Source organism: Ictidomys tridecemlineatus, chromosome 4, assembly GCF_052094955.1.
Source record: "Ictidomys tridecemlineatus isolate mIctTri1 chromosome 4, mIctTri1.hap1, whole genome shotgun sequence".
NCBI lineage: Eukaryota > Metazoa > Chordata > Mammalia > Rodentia > Sciuridae > Ictidomys > Ictidomys tridecemlineatus.
Genome location: NC_135480.1, coordinates 146,133,627 through 146,156,528, shown reverse-complemented (window position 1 = coordinate 146,156,528; position 22,902 = coordinate 146,133,627). Strand labels below are relative to the sequence as shown.

General features: G+C 34.7%; 1 protein-coding gene across 11 annotated transcripts in view; it reads left to right on the top strand.

Annotated features, from left to right (window-relative positions):
• Rfx3 (regulatory factor X3) overlaps positions 1-22,902 on the top strand; it is a 300,010-nt gene that overhangs the window by 262,498 nt on the left and 14,610 nt on the right. For all 11 annotated transcript variants that reach the window (XR_013438109.1, XM_040285704.2, XM_078047591.1 and 8 more), the window contains one exon: positions 7,921-8,074. Coding sequence is in view for 10 of the 11 variants with exons in the window: in XM_040285704.2 (XP_040141638.1) it covers positions 7,921-8,074 (154 nt within the window). In the remaining variant the exon portion in view is untranslated. The remainder of the gene's footprint in view (positions 1-7,920; positions 8,075-22,902) is intronic.

The following is a 22,902-nucleotide window of genomic DNA, read 5'->3' as shown; positions in this document are numbered from 1 at the left end:
ACAGGGAACCTAGTTTGCTTTACAAATGGACAATATAAAAATCTTCCAAAAAATACTTTTTTGATTTTACTTTATAATTTAGAGTTCACATTGAGTCAGGTTATTATATCCTTTTTCCTTAGAAAGGATGTGATGCATCCTCAAATATGCAGAAATGGGATTGTATCATATAGTAGGGTATATGTTTCAATTCCTACACCATTGACTTATAAGGATAAATACACAAAGGTATTTCTCAATTATTATAAAATAATTAATGTTTACAACTCCGCTTTTTTAAAGGAGTTGAATTCATGGTAACCTAGCAGCATGACACTTAATGGAGTTAATTTTGCAACACACCTGAATTGGATAATACCTTTCCAATTAAACTATTAATTCTGTCATTTAATATTTGGCACTAGGGCAGAAGCCCAACACAGCGAGAATGAAGTACACCTAGCACTGATGATCTGATGATGCAATCCAACTGATTCTTTTTTAAACATATGACAATAATTTCATGACATGCCCTTTAGTGATTTTTTTTTTTAATTCTTGGGGGCTGGGGTTGGGGCTCAGCAGTAGAGCGCTCGCCTAGCACATGTGAGGCCCTAGGCTCGATCCTCTGCACCACATAAAAATAAACAAAATAAATGTATTGTATACAACTAAAAAATAAATATTAAAAAACCCCGGGTATTATAATTGAAAATCAGCAAAGTTTTAAAAATTTTTCCAACAGAATTGAGTATTAGACGTACATTTTTTGTTGAAATAAAGTGACCGTTTAACAGATCAAAAATTTCCAAAATCTTTTTTTTTTTTTTGGTGGGGTTCTTTTTTTATGGAGGGAGACCCTCATTGTTATACAAAATTACATATAAGAAGTTGTGAGGGTCACTTCAGATAGAGCCCTAATCTCCAAAGTATACAAAGAACTCAAAAAATTAAGACAATAAGATAACAAATAACCCAATCAACAAATGAGCCAAGGACCTGAACAGACACTTCTCAGAGGAGGACATACAATCAATCAACAAGTACATGAAAAAATGCTCACCATCTCTAGCAGTCAGAGAAATGCAAATCAAAACCACCCTAAGATACCATCTCACTCCAGTAAGATTGGCAGCCATTATGAAGTCAAACAACAACAAGTGCTGGCAAGCATATGGGGAAAAGGGTACACTTGTACATTGTTGGTGGGACTGCAAATTGGTGCAGCCAATTTGGAAAGCAGTATGGAGATTTCTTGGAAAGCTGGGAATGAAACCACCATTTGACCCAGCTCTTCCCCTTCTCGGTCTATTCCCTAAAGACCTAAAAAGAGCATGCTACAGGGACACTGCTACATTGATGTTCATAGCAGCACAATTCACAATAGCAAGACTGTGGAAGCAACCTAGATGCCCTTCAATAGATGAATGGATAAAAAAAAATATGGCATTTATACACAATGGAGTATTACTCTGCATTAAAAAATGACAAAATCATAGAATTTGCAGGGAAATGGATGGCATTAGAGCAGATTATGCTAAGTGAAGCTAGCCAATCCCTAAGAAACAAATGCCAAATGTCTTCTTTGATATAAGGAGAGTAACTAAGAACAGAGTAGGGAAGAAGAGCATGAGAAGAAGACTAATATTAAACAGGGATGAGAGGTTGGAGGGAAAGGGAGAGAAAGGGAAATTGCATGGAAATGGAAGGAGACACTCATGGTTATACAAAATTACATACAAGAGGAAGTGAGGGGTAAGGGAAAAATAATACAAGGGGGAGAAGTGAATTACAGTAGAGGAGGTAGAGAGAGAAGAGGGGAGGGGAGGGGAGGGGATGGGGGATAGTAGAGGATAGGAAAGGCAGCAGAATACAATAGACATGAGTATGACAAATGTAAATCAATGGAAGTGTAACTGATGTGATTCTGCAATCTGTATACAGGGTAAAAATGGGAGTTCATTGAATCAAAGTGTGAAATATGATATATCAAGAACTATGTAATGTTTTGAACAACCAACAATTAAAAAAAGAAAATAAAGAGGTTGTGAGGGGAATGGGATAATACACAAGGAGGGAAATGAATTACAATAGATGGGGTAGAGAGAGAAGATGGGAGGGGAGGGGAGGGGGAATAGTAGAGGAAAGGAAAGGTAGCAGAATACAACAGTCACTAATACGGCAGTATGTAAAAATGTGGTTGTGTAACCGATGCGATTCTACAATCTGTGTTTGGGGTAAAAATGGGAGTTCATAACCCACTTGATTCTAATGTATGAAATATGATATGTCAAGAGCTTTGTAATGTTGTGAACAACCAATAAAAAAAAAATCCAAAATACTTAGAATAAAATCCAAAGGCCTTGTCACAAGATCCACACAGTCCAGCTACTGGTAACCTCCAGACCCAATTATGTGTTATTTTCTTTGCTTGCTGTTCTCCAATCATATGTGCCTTCTGGCATTTCTTTAAACACAACAAACATAGTTCTACCTCGAGGTCAGGGAAACTTTCTGCCACGGAAACTCTTCACCTATGTGTTCCTGTGGTTCATTCCGACACTTCAGACCAATTTCCACTCAGATACCCATCTCCTCAGAAAAAATTTTTTATCTACTTGTATTTTTATTGAATTTTACTCCTACTATAAAGTAAATTGTTGAAACTAAAATTATTTTTATCATTTGTTTTAAAATAAGACTCTGACATAGAGTGGGAACATAATATTTAGTGCATGAATAAATGTAAATTCTCTTGGAAAAAATTAATTGACTTTACAAGTCTGTAAAGATATTGGAGAATTATTGCTAATATTCTTCTTAAATCATTTACCTGATTTCAAGATTATTATATTTTAAGAAAAATATAAAGGCCTAAAATTTGAATTTAGAAATATTTAAACAAAGAATTCATTTTATGTTTGTGATATTTATCCCTCCCAAAATTTCTGGACTTCAATTGAGTCATAATTATTTTTCTATAATATAATGAAAGTTATATTTTAAAACAAAAATTTTTTAGATTATTTATTTTAAGTTGTTATATATGACAGCAAAATGCCTTTCAATTCATATTACACATATACAACATGATTTTTCATGTTGTACACATAGTAGAGTTACAACATTCGTGTCTCATACGTGTATTTAGGGTAATGATGTCCATCTCATTCCACCGTATTTCCTACTCTCAAACTCCCTCCCTTCCCCTTCCTCCCTTTTGCCCTATCTAAAGGTCCTCCATCCCCCCATGCTGACCCCGCATCCCCACTGTGAGTCAGCATCCTCATATTAGAGAAAACATTCAGCATTTGGTTTTTGGGGGATAGTCCTTTTTTAGCTTATTTCACTTAGCATAATATTCTCCATTTCCATCCATTTACCTGCAAATGCCATGATTTTGTTCTCTTTTAATGCTGCGTAATATTCCATTGTGTATATATACCACATTTTCCCTATCCATTCATCGACTAAAGGGCATCTGGTTTGGTTCTACAATTTAGCTATTGTGAATTGTGCTGCTATAAACATTGATGTTGCTGTGCCCCTGTAGTAAGCTGTAAAACAAATATTTTTATTATGAAATTAATATGTTTCATATTAGATAATCTGGAAAATTTTAAAAAAACTGTATATACAAAGATTAAATTAAATTACCCATAATTTCACTATGCCCACCCCCTAATAAAAAACACTGGTAAAATATTTTCTTTGATATTAAATAAAATTGAGATCCAGTTGCTTACCAAAGATTATTACCTGTATTTTTCCTTGAATATCTGTCATTTAACATTATGCATTGAGAATTTCTTGTCATTACCTCCAGAAACATACTATACTCCTATAGGAGATATTTTCCAAGACCTTTAGTGTATGCCTAAAACCAAGGGCAATACCAAACCCTACACACACACACACACACACACACACTTTGCTTTTTCCTACACATTTATACATACATAAGATAAAGTTTGACTTGCAATTAGACACAATTAGAGTTTAATGACACTAATAAAAATAGAATCACTATTCTGTAAGGAAAATTTTGCGAGTATGGTGGGTGTGGATTCTCTCCCTCATAATCTTATTATATTTACCCTTCTTATGATGAAGAGAGATGATACAAAGCCTATATGAAGAGATAAAATGAGAGGAATAACAGGACTATTGTGACATACCATGGTGTTAGGCTACTTCATCATAAGGGTTACTTGAGCACAAACACTGTGATGTTGCAACAGTTTGATCTAATGAATGATACAGCTATGAGTGAGTAACAGGTGGGTTACATATGTGGTGTGGATACATTAAACACTCACATCTTGGGTAGGACAGCATAAGATTTCATTGTAATATGCAGAATGTCACAAAATTTAAACTTATGATTAATTTATTTCCTAAGTTTGCCTTTTCGCATTTTAAGATTGAGGTTGACTATGGGTAACCATAGAAAAGTAAAACTATAGGCAAGAAGGGGCCACTTCATTTTTAATGGCCACATAATATATGTGTCATACATGATTTAAACATTCCTTTATTTTCTTCTTCTTGAACATTTTGATGGTTTTTAGTGTTTTGATAGAATTTTTTAAAATTACTGATTATATTTGTATACAGTTATACATATATCTGAAGATAAATGTTTTAAAATGACTAATGCTATTCAGTGAAGTGTGCAATTTTACTATTAATAAAGTATTAAGATAATTAGATATTCTCATTTACTTAGGGTTAGGATTTTGTAAATGATATAAAGGTGTTTTGTGTAAGTCAGCTTTTACATGTTGATTCTTTAACCTAATATCATATAATAGATGTTCCCATGTTAGCAACTATGTCTTTCTTATTTTTTTTAACTATTGTATGTAATTCTGGATATAAGGAGCCATAATTTATTTAATCAGTATCCTACTAGTGAATATTTAATTTTTCTCACTAATACAATTAATGCTTTAATTAAAACTAACCTTACTCATTTGCATAAATATCTAGAATTAGAATCACTAAATAAAAGGATTTAACATCTTAAATTTTGACAAATTCCTCTCTACAAAAGATTGTGGATTTATACTTGTGGAGATAGTAGAGTTCTTTTCTCAAACTCTCTGTAACACTGGGTCTTGTAATCTCCTTCAGTATGATAGGTAATGGGTAGTGTCTTGCTTTAATTTTCATTTTCTATAATTTCAAATAAAATTAGTCTTATTTTTGTATGTTTGTTAGCCATTTGTCTTCTCTGGGCTGTATTTTAATAATTTACTTTTCTTCAGCAGGATAGATGCAGTTAAGTGTGAGTGTTTTGGTCTTGCATCATTTTCAAAATTATTGTCTTTAAGTTGGTGTTAAGGGACAAAATGTAATGCATTGTTACTCTTGTGTTATTTTTTTCCTGTGTTTTTTATGTAGAGGATTCTTTAATTTTTTTTCCAAAGGGAAAGATCTTTCATTTAAAATAGTCATTATGTTCATGTAAACTATTTTTACATATTTGTGATATACTACTGAATTTTAGGAAAGACAAGAATAGAATTATAAACAGAATTTTGTCATATTTCTTTGGTACATAAATGAAGATATTCTTTTTAAAGTTATCTACCTTTAAAGTAGAGTTCTAAACATAAGGAATCTGTTTAAGTATTTGACTGTAAGGAATCAAGTACTGGAACTACTATTTATGATAATGAATATATTATTAACTCTAATCTATATAACAATGTAGTAACCATGTACAGTATTCCTACCTTATTCATGAGGGATGCATTCCAATATCCCCACTGGCTGCTTGAAAGCACATATAGTACCGAACCATAAAATGTAATGCCTTGTCTACTTACCAGGTTCTGTCTCTAACCTTTGCAGTTTGAGATATGACAACAAATCTAGCCCAAATTTCTTCTTTATTTTCAATTTCACAGATGATTTCTTCTTACTATAGATTAGCTGTCTTAGTATATAATTTTTGCTTCCTTAAGTCAAAAATCTTCATCTTTTCACTTAAATAAATCACTTTACCGTTCTTCTTTCACATATCTAAATGACCAGCTCATTGGGACCATTCTTAAGAAAGATAAGTGTTACTTGCATGCAAGTGTTGTAATACTGTCATAGATCTGATAAATAAGACAAGTACTAAGTAACTAACAGGCTGAAGCATACACAGTGTGGATATACTGAACAGGATGAGTCACATCCCGGGCAACAAGGAGCAGGATGTCAGGAGATTTCATCACACAACTCAGAAGCATCCACAATTTCTGGAATTTTCATTTAATATTTTCAGACTATAGTTGACCACATGTAATGAAGCTAAGGAGATCAAAACTACAGATAAAAGATAACTATTTTACTTTATCTCAATTTGCTCTCAGTCTAACTTTTGAGTCTTAAAAAAAGTTTACGTAATCACAACCAAGATCACATAGTAGCAACCTGAATCTAACTCTAAATGAGTGGTTTCTATTTTATTTTGTACATAGATCCACAGAAATGAGAGGTCCCCTGTCATCGGCATATAGCAATCCCCATTCTTACTGCCATAAACAAATGAGAATAAGCTCAGCTCCTCCTATTCTATATATTATAACTACAATCACTTAAACATTTGAGTCATGTTCTATTCATTCATAAGTTGATTTCACATTCTTTAGGTCATTTTGTCTTGAAATAACCATATGAGTTAAACAAGACTAAAAGCATTTCTTTCATTTTTCTCCCAAGAGGAAAAGACAGTGTCAGGGAAATTATATACTGGAGGTCAGCAGTCAATGAAAAGCAAGAATCAGAATTCAGGGCTTTTGAGTTTTAGATGTACAATAATGATCTGTCATTTGTCAAATTAAATCTCTAGAATTTGAGGTATTAATAGCCTCTGTTTTAAAGAGGTTAAAAATGAAGCAGAAAACTGAACTATAGTCTTATGATTTTCATTTTTCCTGCATTTTATGATTCTTCGTTGGAAAACAAGGCCTGAAATATCAGGCTTACATTTGTGAGATTCTGTCTCTTCCTACTGAGGCTATGATGGCTCTTTTAGTATTTATAGGTCAAAAATCTTAAAGACCACTTAAAGTGATGAAAACTATACCTGCATAAATATATATACATCATTCTGGGTCTAAGTTACAAATATTAAAGAAGTTTAAAGTACATGAACAATCATAATGATTAGTACATCATTCAGGAGGCCAGGATTTTGTTTTGGGCTCATTTCTATTTTGAATAGCTTATTAGTAGTATTTTATTAATACTGTTCATACTTGGGTATTAATACAAATTAAATGTTCACATTTTTCAAAGTTAAGTATTTTGTAACTCCCAATTCTACTAGAAAAATACCTTAAATGAAAATCAGTAAGAAACTGGAATCATTAAATGATTTTGCCTTCTTAACAACACTTGCTGGAAACCCTATACATACTTAGCTACATTTTGTATGGTTACACCTGGGAACTTTGCTTAGTGTTTTTGTACCCTTTGTCTGGCACAAATACTTATTTTTCTAAAATTATATCCTGAAGATCATTATCATTTAGAGATAACAGAATGCTTAATACATAATCAATAAGGTTTTTACTTTGAGTTGCTTTTTCTTATGTTGATGATGAGTTAACAGCTTTTCAAAAAAGTTTTTGTTCAATTCTGATCCATTCTTGAGTTTAAAGAAACAGGTAGACAGACCTATAATGGTAAAATGGTTTTCCCCACTGAAAATCTGTCTACTCTAATAAGGATCAGACCTTAGGGAGAGTTAATTGTTTGCCATTCTATTTTAAATGAGTTGAGCCAAATGCTTTCAATAATGAATTTATTTCCTGGCAAGTTTCTTGCTATACCAACTACATAGGCTCCCAACTTAACTTCTGTTAAGAGGAAAAAAAAAAAGTTGAACTCTAACCCTCATCACTAACATTGGCTGCATATATGTCTTTTCTCTTGGCACAGCTCAATGGTTATTCGGGATTTAACTTTGCGCAGTGCTGCTAGCTTTGGCTCCTTCCACCTGATCCGTCTACTCTACGATGAGTACATGTTCTACTTAGTAGAGCATCGTGTTGCTCAGGCAACAGGAGAGACACCCATAGCAGTCATGGGCGAGGTAAGGAGGAAAAAAGAACTATGACCCACTGGGTTGTTGTGTTTTTTTTTTTTTAACAATCTGAATTACATTTAAATCTAAGTGTGATAATTATTGATTAAAGCAAGGTTTCATAACCAAGTGAGTCTCAGACCCTAGAGGGGCTATGTAATTATTGCAAAGTATCCTTAAATCTCCCTGTTCATGTTTGTTTTTAATCCAAGGATTCTAAAATTGTAGATTAAATCATGTTAAAGGTCATAGAATGTTTTGCTACTTTATGTAAGAGTCAATGCAAAAGAAAGCTTGAGACCCACTGGACTTAAAAAAAAAATCTATTGAGTGGAAATAAGAAAGATTAATGCTTCTGATAAAGCTAGGGCTGGGAATATAAAGGAAAGATTAAATATTTTATAGACTCTTTATTTTACCTATTCTTCAAGAAGAAAATGAATAATTCTATTTTGGAAGGATGATGGTGGTGATGATGATTATGGTGACACTTATAATAGCTAGCATTTTTTTAGACACTATGTACCAGGCATAGTTCTAAGTTCTTCACACGTAATAAAACATTAACAATTACAACAATTTTTTGAGATAGGTTCTTCTTTATCCTGTTCTTCAGATCAGCTTCTGAAGTTTATGCAGAAAGCTCAAAGAAAGAGATTAAATGGTAAAATAGCTAAAATATGGTAGAGACGTTTTTTTCAAACACATAATCTAATTTTCAAGCCCACGTTTCTAACCACTAACATTGTGTGTTGGGGGGAATCTTTTAAATAATTGCTAAATAGTAACTGAAATGTCTTATCTTTGACAAATATCAAAAAGTAAAATTCTGAAGCTAATATAACTTTAAGAGTATAATGAGGGATATGTGCAAATGCTCAAGTGATTCAGTGCTGGCTCATTTTATCACATTGAAAAAGGTTCTTTATATTGTGATGAATTATACCAGGCCAGACAGAAATTACTCAAAACAGTAATGAAATCATTTTCATTTTAAGCTATTTAAATGTGTTTATTTAAGTAAGAAATGTTGAAGGTAAATATTATTAGATGTTTTTCTTAATTTAATAAAATGAAAGCATAAATAAAATTATCAAAGTACTTCAAGGACGTCATAAGCATTCTAGTATGAATAAAATACATGCCAAACATGTTCATAATCTCAGTTAAAATACTCATCATTTCCTTTTCTCTATAATTCCTCATAGTGTACTCATGTATAAATCTTTATATGATGTTCTCCAGTGGTGATTGTGCTTACATGATGCCAAATGGATATGTGTGAATTTAAGCAAGAATCACTACAGCTTTAAATATTAGACAGAACTTCATGTCTGAAATCTAAGAAAAGTCTGAACTTTTCTTAGATTTGTCTCTCCCTTCTTGCTTCTTTCTTTAGTCTTTGTGTAGATGTCTTGTTGTCAAATGCCCTATAAGCATGTAGATTAAGTACTATAAGATTTCTTGACTCAAGGTTCAAGATTTCTGAAGTGGACCCACATTTCAGTATATTCAACACATTGGCCATCCACTTCATATGCTCCAGGGCTTCTTTAACAGAATGAGCAGGATGTGATAACAGGAATTCTCTTCAGCGCCATGTATCCATATAATCCTACTTCGTGGTCTCTGCTTTCCTTGCATCTCTAGGTAAAAAGGCAGTGACAGCTTTGCAAACTCCTATATGCTTGTACAGGAAGTACTGCACCATAATTCAAAGGGATTGCATGATCAATCTAATAACTAATTATTTAATAGGCATCTTATTTTGCAACATGTAAACAATATAAATGAATATGACAGATTGTCACATAAGGCAAAAATATATGAATAAATCTAAATGAAAAAAAAATAAGACATACAGTACCTTTGTAATATCAAAGGTTTAGATACATCTCCTGAATTATTTGTTTACTGTGTCTATACCCAGTTTGTAGAAACATATTTGATCTGTCTGTGTTCATCAATTATTCAGCCCAGCAGTCAAATTAAGGCTAATTTTCTAGGTTTGTTCTTCCATATAACACTGATACTTCATGGACCTGTTGGCTATGGTCATATTATTATATCAAAAATTTCTTGTTTGGGGGGATAAAGGAGAAAGAACTTCAAGAAAGAAGAACCTGTTTTCTCATGTTCCCTTTACATGTTACACCAAGTCTATCCTACATTTTCCCATTAGGATGACTTTTTTTTTTTTTCAAACATCAAATCCAGAAGTGCTTGTATACCCTGTGGGAACAATAGGTCAGGCCCAAATCTTTTGAAATCCATACAATTTACCATTATCCTGAATTGCAGCAAAAGATTTTTAATAGTTAGTAATCACAACCAGCATAACAATAGTAATAATTGTCACTATGGAGCTTATTATACACATGCACTTAGTTAGATTAAACGTTTTCTAATTGTTCTTTCTCCGTAAATGGCACATGATTTACATGATGACATGCTAGATTCCTAAACAGCATCTTTTGCATGTCCTTCTATCTGGACCTATGTCTACAACCAATTACTAGGTCTTCTCATTCTCAAATCTTTTGCAGTGCAATCATTATCATCTGTCAAAAATGCAAAACTGATCATGTTATCCCCCACTTAAAACTCCTTAGTGAGTTTTCCTTTTGTTAATGAAGAAAATTCTTCCCTTGATACACTAGGTCTTGTGTGATCTGGCTCTGCCTCTCTGATTAACCTCAACCTCCTACTCCTACTCATTCTCTTGCAATCACAGTAGCATCTTCCCTGTTCTCATTCACCAAGCTCATTTTGTCGTGGACCACTATGTGAATGGTTCCTCCTACCTAGAACCCTTTGTTCACCTCCATGGCCAATATAACTCCTACTTTATGTCTAAATAACAGTTTCTCAGAGAGGCCTAATTCCCCAAAATTATATTAGATGGTCCTATATTAAAGAAAGGGACAATTATTCTAGCTTGGAAGGACCAGGGAAGGTCTTCCTTGGGAAAGCCTTCCCAAGGAATGATGTTTGAAATGATAAAGGCCAAAAAGAAATAACTAGTGAAGCTAGAGAGAATCTGGAAGCAAGAGTTAAGACCACAAAGGCACAGGGAAGTACACATAAGTCATATCTGAGATGGGAGGGAACACAGCTATAATGGGAAATTATCATGGAAAATCAAAAGTGAAGAGGAAGAATTGGATTAGGATATCTCCCATGTAATCATAGTGTACCAAGCACCATTCCAAATATATACATTAATTTAATAACTTAAAACCCTGTTGAGCCAGGCTCAGTGGCACATGCCTATAATCCCAGCTGCTCAGGGAGCTAAGACAGGAGAATCAAGAGTTCAAAGCCAGCCTTAGCAACCGCGAGGTGCTACGCAACTCAGTTTTTTCAAACACTTAATCTAATTTTCAAGCCCATGTTTCTAACCACTAACATTGTGTGTTGGGGGGAATCTTTTAAATAATTGCTAAATACTAACTTAAATGTCTTATCTCTAAGTAAAATACAAAATAGGGCTGGGGATGTGGCTCAGTGGTAAAGTGCCCCTGAGTTCAAACCCTGGTATTAATACTGCACCCCCCCCCAAAAAAAACCCTGTTGAATAGATACTGTTATACTTATTTTACTATAATGAAATGAGACACAGAGTCATTTTATAACTGACACAAAGTCACATAAGGGGTTGAGACCACGAAGACACAGGGAAGCACACATAAGTCATATCTGAGACCAGAAAGAACACAGAACCTGTAAAATCAGGTCCTGAAACGTAGTCTGGCACCAGAGTATTTGCTGTTAATTTACCATGTTTATTACATGCTCCAGGCTTGGATAGAATTGGAACAAAAACAGTTCAGAAGTCAAAAGGGCAAACCTATAAAATAGTCACAGACTTAGCTGGGCTTTTGTTTTGTCTTTATTGATGCTCTGAGAGGTGTCAGAGAGCTACATATGCTCACCGAAAGAAAAAAAAGGTTTTCCTTTTAAAGTAATTTAAGAACAATTAAAGTATCTTCTCTTTTAATATGAACTTAATAAATGAATTTTAAATCTAACATTATGCTATTTGAGCAAGAACAAGAGAGCAACCATGTTAAACAAAATATGGAAGCATAAAAGTATTTGGGGTAAAAATGGGAGTTCATAACCCACTTGAATCTAATGTATGAAATATGATATGTCAAGAGCTTTGTAATGTTTTGAACAACCAATAAAAAATAGATTTAAAAAAATATATTATTTTTACATTCACTGTAACACTATCACTTCATTTCAACAAGTGACCCCCAAACTTGCAACGGGATCACATCTCATAAATTTTTGTATGTGGATCTACTACTTTATTAATTCTTCTTAATGAGTTGTTTATGGCATACGCAATTCCAGAACCCATCCCTCCTTCCCTTCCTTCCTTCTTTGCCTAAATGATAGGAAACAATTTATTTACTGCTAGAATTATGAGTTGTTCAAATTTTTATTTAAACATTTAAAGTATATCAGTAGGTTTTCTGGCAATGGTATAATTTTAAGAGTAGAAATAAAATAAGCAAGTGATATCTGTTTACATACCTGTTAAATGAAAAAAAACATTTAAAATCATAGACATTCTGTGTATAACTACAATAAGAAAAGTTGAGCAAAAAAATCCTCTCATTTAAAATTTATGGATGTTTAGAACTTTCTATTTGGAAGTTTATGGCAAATACGCTCAATTTCTTTAAAATGCACATAGGTCACTAATATAGTCACTGAATCTATAAACTTTTGATTGCTTCATAAGATAGTTTTCTGTGGTAAGCATTTTAATTAATATTTAATAGATTTAATATATTTAAGTTCCTTTTATCATAATTATATTTATTAAATATTATATCTAAACCACCTCTATAGCCAATCTTTTTTTCTTTTTTTAGTACTAGGTATTGAACTGAGGGGTGCTTAACCACTGAGCCACATCCCTTGCCTTTTTTTAAATTTTATTTAAGAGACGGGTTCTCACTGAGTTGCTTAGAGGCTTGCTAACTTGCTGAAGCTGGCTTTGAACATGCAGTCCTCCTGTCTCAGCCTCCCGAGCTTCTGGGATTATAGGCGTGCACCACCACATCTTGCTCTATGCCAATCTTTTGAAATAGGAAGAAAAACAAAAAGGTGCTTCAATTATTCAACTGTAAATATCAACATTGAAAGAATATTTCAGTAAAATTTTTAGGGAAAAAAAATTAAGAACCCGTATAGATTTACCATCTAAAGATAAATGGACTCATCCAAGTTAATGTACTCAAAGTAGAAGGGGATAAAGTCTTCAAAACCTAAATTGGCAAAGAGCAATAATAATTTACAGAACTTTGGGATTAAAGTTCAGTGAACAAGTAGTTTTGGTAGAAGTACAACCACAGTAAATAAGCATGAATGCATAAAGTAAAATAAAACCCAAGAAAAACAAATTTTAATGAGCATTATTCTAGTGCAACTAGGGTATACACTGAAAATTGCTTATAGAACAATAGATTTGTTATAAAGAGTATTTTAAAAGGAATGAACCCTATTATAAGTTGAGATATTTTGTAGAAAAAAAGTCTTGAACAGTTGCAGCTTAAAAATGTGTAGAGGGATATAGCTCAGTTGGTAGAGTGCTTGCCTTGCACGCACAAGGCCCTGAGTTCGATCCCCAGCACTGAAAGAAAGAAAATATGTTGAAAAGGTGTTATATTATTATTAATATCATTATTTTTTTTAATTGAGGTCAGACCATGTGGCAGTCACTATGCTGTTTTACATCTTTACTTAATACTTATGAAAACCTTGCAAAAGATGAGTTAGTATTCTTTTAACCTGTGATGAAAACAGAGGTTGAAAATTGTCCCAAATCAAAACTAACAAGTCATGCTGACACAGAGGCACATGCGTGTAATTCCAGTGACTTGGGAGGCTGAGGCAGAAAGATCACAAGTTCAAGACCAGCCTCAGAAACTTAGCAAGACTGTCAGCAACTTAGTAAAACCTTGTCTCAAAATAAAATAAAATAAAATAAAAAGGGCTGGGGTTGTAAGTCAGTGGGAAAAGCAACCCTGAGTTCTATCCCCACTACCACCAAAAAAAAAAAAAAAAAAAACTTTAGAAAGTAGGACTGTCTCATATTTCATGTCTCCAAATAGTCAGATGGGCTTAATTCACATTTAAAATTTTTACCATATAAATTTCCTTCAGAATAGGGACTATTTGTTTCATTAAGTTATTTTTATCTGTACTGTACTCCCCAAACACACATACATGTTCATAGACTCATTTTCTTCCACAATGATAAGCCAGGTACTTAGCATATAAGCTTTTATTATTTTGTTCCAGGGCTTCTTAACTTTGTCTCTTGATAGTTCTGCCACTCTTCCCCTCTTACTTTTTGTTAGTAGATGTTTAGAATATGCAAACTAAAGGGAATATCAGTTTAAGCAAATTGCAATTAGAAGGCCAAATCTGCCAGAAAACAACAACAAATTGCACCCTTCATCTCCTTCATACCCACCCACAGACCAGACCTAAACTGAAATTATTTTTTTTAGAATTTGTAGTTTGGTTTTATCTGTAAATCTGTTCCTACACATTAGCATAATTTCTGACAACTTGAAAATCAATTATAAAGTGACCCCCTTCTGGAGAAATGGAACAGCTCCTTCTTATATATTTTCATCCTCTGATTCCCTGAGAATTGATTTGCAGAAACTTTGTCCCATTCCTCCCTTTTCTCCTGATTTGTCATCCTGTTCATTTCTCTCCTTGCATTTGAAGAAAGAATCTATTGACTCAGCAGCCCAGGGCTACAACCTGTGGGATCCCTACTCATTAGCTCCCTGTCCTTGCTTTCCTTCCCTGCTGGCTCTGAGCTGCTCTTCTGTAGTCCTCTTCAGGGAATGAAGAGAATTTTGATCTGGCTTAAACACAATCCCACAATAAGTACTAAAACAAAATAAATATTCATTCAAGCATGGAAGTATAAAAGAATAGTGTTAAGAACAGACTACCAGTTTACAGGATTCTCATTGAGTTTCATTATTGATACACTGGATTTCTTTACCAGAAAAATAAAGCTCCTAGACCAAGAATTGCAGCTTTTAGGTTTTTATATATGCTTACAACTTGACAGCTGGAAGTGGGAAAAGGAGAAAAAATAGAAGTTCAAGATTTCTTAAAACATTACAATGACTAAAATGGTCACTGTAGACATCAGGAGAAAGCTCTCAGAATAGTTCCCTTCAGCAAAGTCTACCACTAGGTTGTCTAGAAAAGAGTCTGGATGCTCCTTGGGCAGCCTGAACCAAAGAACAAGATAGGTGTCAAAGATTCTCTGGCATAGATTAAGCATGACAGCTCCATCTGCTGGCCTCTGCCACATGTTGTTACCCATGCCTAGTCTAAGTGGTTCTGGTGGAGACATTGACTTTTTGGTAAGTTTTATTCTCAGTCACAGGTGAAGATGGTTATTGGTGATATTCCTAATAAATAAATAGCCCTTGTTTGATATTGGAAAGATCTTAAATTTAAAGAAATTATTTTCTGATTTTCTTTATACTATCATTGTAGTGAAATATACTGTTTTAAAATATAAAAATGAGATTCTCTAAAAGAAAATGGGCCTTGTGTGATGATAATACTAACACTTCAAATTCAATTCAACATTTCAAATATTGGTTATAAAGGTTTCCTTGATACAAAGAGAACATATTTCTAACCCCACCCCACCCCACTATATTGTCTCTGGGTTAATGATTTTCAAAAGGAGAGGTAATATAATCAAAATTCAATCCTACTTTTCTAATGCCATTTCCTATTAGATAATGCAGATAACCTCAAGGGAAGCCAGTCTTGAGTTAGCAACAGGGCTCTTTCTGTTCTGTTCATAGTTTTATTTGAATAAAGAATATGCTAGAATGCCCAGCCCTAACATTTATAGGGCCTAAAGTACTATATGTCTAAATATTTTTAAAATTGTAAGCCAAACTTAAATAAAATCTTCTCTGTCCACCCACCTTGACAGAGATATCTTCTTTACTGGAAAGGCTGAGTTTAAATGTAAAATCCTATATCTCCTCCAGATTCCAAGCCAGAGAATGATGACATAGACACAGCCAGCCTCTGGCCCCCAAACATCTCTCTTCTCATGCACCATTCCCCCATCTTATACTATGGGTAGTTCTCAGCTCCCCTTTTGTGGACTCTCAGCCCAGTGTTTTCTCTGCCTCTTGCAAACAGTTGTCTTGGCTGTCCCTTCTTTCCTCAGAAGGGTAAACTTGCAAAAGAGACCTACACAGGCCTAGGAAGGAATTTAGGACCATGGGGCAGGGGATTCTGGGATCTTAGAAAACAGGAGTATGGTGTGTGTGTGGAGGCGCAGGGGCAGAGGTATCAGTGTAGAAGTAAAACAGGCTCCAGTAGGTATATCCACTTGGCTCTGAGGGGAACAGCCCTGAGAAACACAGAGTAGTACTTTGCATAGTTAAATACTTCACTACCTGCATATCCTCCCATGACTGTTCCCTGGAGATTTTGAAACAATATTATAGAAAAAGTACGTGTATTGCTGGGTTCCCATGGGCCACAAAAGCCGGAATGGTTAAAGCTGTAATGTAGTTATGTTGCCCTGTGTGCAGAGTGATCCCAGCACATATCACCAGGACACCTGGCCCAGCCCAATGAGCAGGACTAACAGCAATGATAGGGTGGAATATCCTTTGTATGGACCCAAGTGACAGAAATCTTGGTCTTTTTAGCAGACTTAAGTTTTTTAAGAAACTATTTGAAATTATATATATATAAGTACCCAAGATTTTGCCAAATGAAACACTGGTATTCCTTGCAAATATTATAAAATTGGAAAGTAAGCAGTTTTTATCCTCAGTTATGAAACCCTATGCCAATGCTAAATGTAAAATGCTTTTATGACTTTGGTTCTCATTTAAAAGACATTTAAAGAAAATAATGCTATGGAACCTCTTACAACTTAAATTTCAAAACATTTCTTTTCACCATCCAAAATAGTTATTACTACCTAACCCCCTTCCGATGAGTTCTATTAACTAAGGTTAATATAACAAAAATTATAGACTATTGCTCAGTTATATCTGATTATTATAAAGTTCAGAATGTTACAAAGTCCAAATTCAGTATAGAGTATTACACTGGGGCTGGGCATGGTGGCACATGCCTGTAATCCCAGCAGCTCAGGAAACTAAGGCAGCAGGATCACGAGTTCAAAGCCAGCCTCAGCAAAAGCCAGGCGCTAACCAACTCAGTGAGACTCTGTCTCTAAATAAAATACAAAATAGGACTGGGGATATGGCTCAGTGGTTGAATGCCCCTGAGTTCAATCCCCAGTACCCCCCAAAACAACAGAGTAATGGAACAGGAAATTCCAAATGTGAATATGAACAGTCTTTGTCCTTCTGTAAGGAAGGCTTTAAAGGGCCTCATTCTTTCATTAATTTTATAGAAGAGCAGAGAGAGTAATAGTTGATTAGGCTAACATTTATATATTGATATTCATACAGATTCATCAGTGATTTTCAGTTGTGTGATCTCCATCATGCCAGCGAATACACAACACATATACACACACACCCTATCCATGCCAAGCTGATTCTTCCCATGGTATTTGCTTGCATCATAAATGCCTTGATCAGTACATAAACTGACTTTCAACTCCAGGTTCAGATTGAATTTATGTTGTCAACTACCTTAAGTCCAAGAGTAAGATACAGTTCCATTCTTCATTTTCTTTTTGTGCTTCCTTTTACCCCACTCAATTAGAGGTATTTCATTTTGAAATCATCATATTATGACTATTGAATGGAATTCTAGGGCTTTATAGCAATCGTATTGAAAGTTAGGTTTTGAAGGCAATATGACTTAGTAGACCCACTCTTTTAGGATCTTTTGCAAACATGAGCATATTTAATCCTCAAATTAACCCTGTTTTATTTATAAGGAAATCTAAGGCTCAAAAAGTTTAACTTGTCAGGAGTCACATCACTCACATCACTGATAGTGGTAGAGTTGTAACCCAAACCTGGGTTAGGCTGGTCCACATCTTCTGTTGTTCTTCCCATGCAATACTCCACGCATGAATTGAAATTCCATGTTTCCCATTTAATGTCTTTGCAACCTATGGAAGTCATACTTACCTTTGCTTGAGTATTAGTTTTCCCATAAACAGTCTAATCATAGAACCATTTCTTCACAGGGATATTGTGAGAATTACCTTAGTTAGGAAGGTGGGTAGATAGGAAGACAATGGGCCTACAATAGATATTTTATATTAGTTCCATTTTCTTTTGCTTTCCATAAATACATAAATATTGAAATTACACATGTACTTGTATATATGTATCACTCAGGACTATATTCCATTGCTTTCCATTCTGGATTAGATTTTTAAAAATTGATTCTGCACTGAAAATTCAAGTAATAATATGTGCAATTAGACCATTAGTGTTTGGGCCCATGTCTTTGTAAGATGAACTTAGAAGGTAAAATAAATAGAACAGATAGCATAAAGCACATGCAGGCTGTAATAATACTTTATTGTAACAGAAAAATAGCCTGGAAACAGTTTCTGAATGTTGAGTCAAATGATTCATGGAATTACAAAGAATCCAATAGCATTCTTTGGTATATAGCCAAAGTGATAATCAGAGGCAAACTAATTCAATGCTTTGAAAAACACAACCAACAAAATAGAATGGGGAAATAAGTCAATTAGAAAAGAAAATGGCAACATTAGGAAGAAGCATAAACATAATTAGGTCTAACTAGGCAATCATCGCTAGACTCAAATCTTAACTAGTAGGAATGAGTGAAAAGTTTCATAAGTACTTATAAAACAGAGATTGTGTTTACCTATATAAGTTAATAGGTAAATTAAGTCCCAAAGATACATGTTATTTCAACTAGAAGATAGAAATCACTTCAAAGAATTTTATACTCATCTGTTCCGTGCCTATGACAACTTAAAGATCTTCATTCCTAGAGCAAATGATTCATTGACAGAAACTGGCATAATGTATCCATATACACATGTATACATATTTTCTTTCTACATAAGTGAATTTGGAGTTACTATTGCTGCCAACTCTGGTCTGCAGTCTGAGGCCAGAGTATCACTTTAATCTGAATCTGTGTAGACTGCTCCTAATGTGACTTATATACTCAAATGAGTAGTATTTTTTGGATAAAGTTTTTCTTGTCAATTATTTGGCCTATCAGGTACTAATGATGATTTCCAGGTCAGCAGGAATGCTTAGGGTAGAGGGGAAAAGTGTACTTTTGGATTCTGCTGCTTATGTGGCCTTTGGTCCCTTCCTTTGTCCAATCACATGACAACAGGTTGGCATCTGTCTACCAGCCTTTGCCTAGCATGGATCCTCACAGAATCATCAGGGAGTGCTGGCACAAGAGAGCTTCCCCAGGTCTTTGTAGCTCCTCATGGAACAGCTGATGATACAAGCTGATCCTCATGAACTCTTGACAGGACCAAGATATATCCTATTCTCATGGATAACTCTAATGTTAGAGTTGCTCATTAAACTTCATTTGGGTGTGGGTTTTAGGGTGTCCTGGTCTTTTTACCCCATAGCTTTTAGTTTCCTCAGTTTAACTTCAAATTCATTCTCCAGATTGGCTTCCTTGTGTAACATTTGCAACTTTCAGCTCTGTGATCCTGATAAACTTCTTAAATGTGTATATTATTTCAAAAATCCTACACATAGAAACTAATGCTATAAAAACTTTACAGATTAATAGTATGTTGTATATAAAATCTAAAGTCTGTAAATGAAAAAATTGACAAATATATATCATAAAAAAATTGATTGGTTGCTAAATACTACCATACCCTACTCCACCCCTAGTGAAGAAGACAGAACAAAAAGAATTAAGAAAAAATTACTATGTTCTAAATAGCTTAATCTGGTTGGGTGTGTTTCTATCAGTACTAGGGAAAAAATCAATGTCATATGGTTTCACTCAAGCAAATGTGAGAATCTTTTAAAAATAACTTGGGTGTATGTGGTAAGCAGTAAAATGGGCCTCCAAAGATGTCTACATCTTAGTCTCTGGAACATGTAAATATGTTATATTGCAGATGGAACTGAGGTTGCTAATTGACTGGTCTGAAAATAGATTGCCCTGGATTAGCTGAATGGGCCCAATGAATAGGGTCCTTAAAAGTAAAAGAGATGGCAGAAGAATATGTGTAGAGTGATACAGTATGTGAAAGACTTGATATTGCTGTCTTGGAGATGGGAAGGGGTGCAAACCAAGGAAATGTGGGCAACCTCTAGAAACTGGAAAAGGAAAAAAGAAAATTCTTCTCTAGAGCCCTCAGACCCTGCCATCATTATTGTTTTAGCCTAGTGAAGGCTCATTTTTTAGTTCTAATCTCTAAAATTATAAGATAATGAAGTTTGGTTTACTTTTATCCACTAATTGGTAAGTTTGTTGCAGCAGCAACAGGAAGCTCTTACAGTATGAAAGTGACATTGATTTGAATAAATACTGCTCAGTTATTACCTTCTAATTTCTTCCAGTGCAGTATTTTTTCTTACTTCTTCTTCTCCTTGCCATACATCTCATTATCACTTGTGTATTGATGATCCAATCCTGAAAATCATATTTATGTGAAATTATATCCTTACATCTTCACCTACCATCCAAATTAGAAAAAGCTTTCCTATCTGACAGGAAAGAAACATTCCCTGTGTGAATTACTAACACACAGTCTTTTACCCATCTCTTGAATCTTTCACCCTTCCCTGCAATTTTGCATCATATACTTTTTCCCTCTTCCACTAATTTGCACAAATAAACACCAACCTCACTGGTACTCAGCAGGCTGAGGCAGGAGGATCAGAAGCTCAAGGCCAGCTGAGCAATGTAGTAAGACCCTGTCTATATGTGCAATATTCAGAGAATGAAGAAAGATTATTATAAAAATGACTTGCATTTTTAAAAGATGACTCTGATTCTTACCCCATGGCCTTCATCAGTCAGTGCCCCTGTGCACGAGATGTTCTTGCTTTTAAAGCCTCTGGTTCCATATCTTTATTGTGGCAAAAGCCCTTATACCTCTCTTAAAGGTAAAAGCTTTTCCCCTCGTGGCTCAGGAGCTGGAGCTGGTCTTTTAGTCAGAGCTGCTGAAGCAGCTCCTCTTTAGGCCAGGAGTCAGCAAAGGCTCACAGCCCAAATCCAGCCCATCATCTGTTTTTTATAACTAAAATTTTATTAGAAGTAAGTCATGCTCATTCATTTACCCATTGTCTATGGTTTTTGCAATAGTGTGGCAGACTGACTGATAGTAGTAGTTCTTTTGGATCATAAACCTAAAACATTTACTGTCTGGTCCCTTAACAAAAATGTTTGGCAGCCTGTTTTTGCCACTAGTTTGGAGTTTTTTTGTTTTTTTTTTTTTGTTTGTTTGTTTGTTTGTTTGTTTTTGGTTTTTTTGCTTTTGTTTGGTTTTGTGGTAGCTTAATTAATATAGTGGTTTTACATTTGGACAGCTAATATCTTAATAGAAAGGGAGGGAGAGTTTGTATGTGTGCAATGGAGATAATGATTATTATCTGTCTACTTTTAAATCTATAATCTAAATGTACTAACAGGGATATTGTCTATAAGATGTAGCTTGTATATGAGATGTTCACCTGGTTGCCCAAAATGACTTGTCCTTAAAAGGAAAGTTAAGTAAGATGCAGTTCTTTTGATGTCCTTTCAGGGTACCAGGTCAGTGGGGTCAGATTGATCCCTGCACATCTGGTCTACAGGTGTTGATAGATGATGATAATTATTGTAATAACAGAGATACTTTACTAAGTGACCACTAGTATTATGTGAAGTTTCAAACTTGTTTTTGTTGTTTTGTTTTGAGGGCTTTTGGGGGAAAAAAAACAATGAGAGAACTTGTTTCAGATTTGTTTAAGTAATTAGAAAGCAATGGTTATGCTTACAAAGAATTCTGTGTAACATAAGCATGGGTTATGATTACTCAAAGACTGTTCTTCCTTGAGTAGGGTAAGCTCTTCCAGCAAGGAAGGTGTTCTTAAGGATGAGGTCTTCAATCTGATCCCTGAACTCTTTACTTCCACCCCCTCCTCTGTCCCCCAAGGATCCTTCCTTCCTTGCTGTCTGAGCTCCCTAGCTTCGTGGCTTCCTTTGTGTTGTTTCATTACCCAAGTGCTATAGTACCAGGCTCACCTTGCTTTGTGTCAAGTCAGCTAAACCTGAGTCTAATGTACAGTGGTCTCTAGAGTGCACCTGTATCCTCTGTCACCCTTGTAAGCCAGATTCCTGTCTGGTGCCTGTGCTCAGGGGCAAGTATTAGGCTTCAAAGTCCTGTGATGAATTGCTTCTCAGCTGCCTAGCCACAGCCAGGGTCACACTTGGAGACTCTCAGGGATCTGCCCATAGTTGCCATGACTCTGCTGTCTAGTTGCCATCTTACACTTCATGGCCATCATTAGTCTCATCATGAATTTGTGGTTTGACAGACTCCCAGTGACTGCCTTGGCCGTGCATTTTCTTTGTCAGGAGGGTGTTCACTATTATGATCCCATTTAGGACCCAAGTAAATGGTTCCTAAGATAGGAAACAATAGACATACTTCATTTATGATCCATTCTAGCTTTTACTTTAGAATATTGCCTACCTGTCCTGCTGAAAGAATTTTAATTCCTACATATATTGAATGCCATGTTTTCTATCTCCAAAGCACTTTTTAAAGTCCCTTAATTTATGTTCTTTCCTCTATGTATGTATCCAGTATGTATCTCTCTTCTGCCTCATCCACTGCACCTTCTTTCCTATTTTCTTCCCTT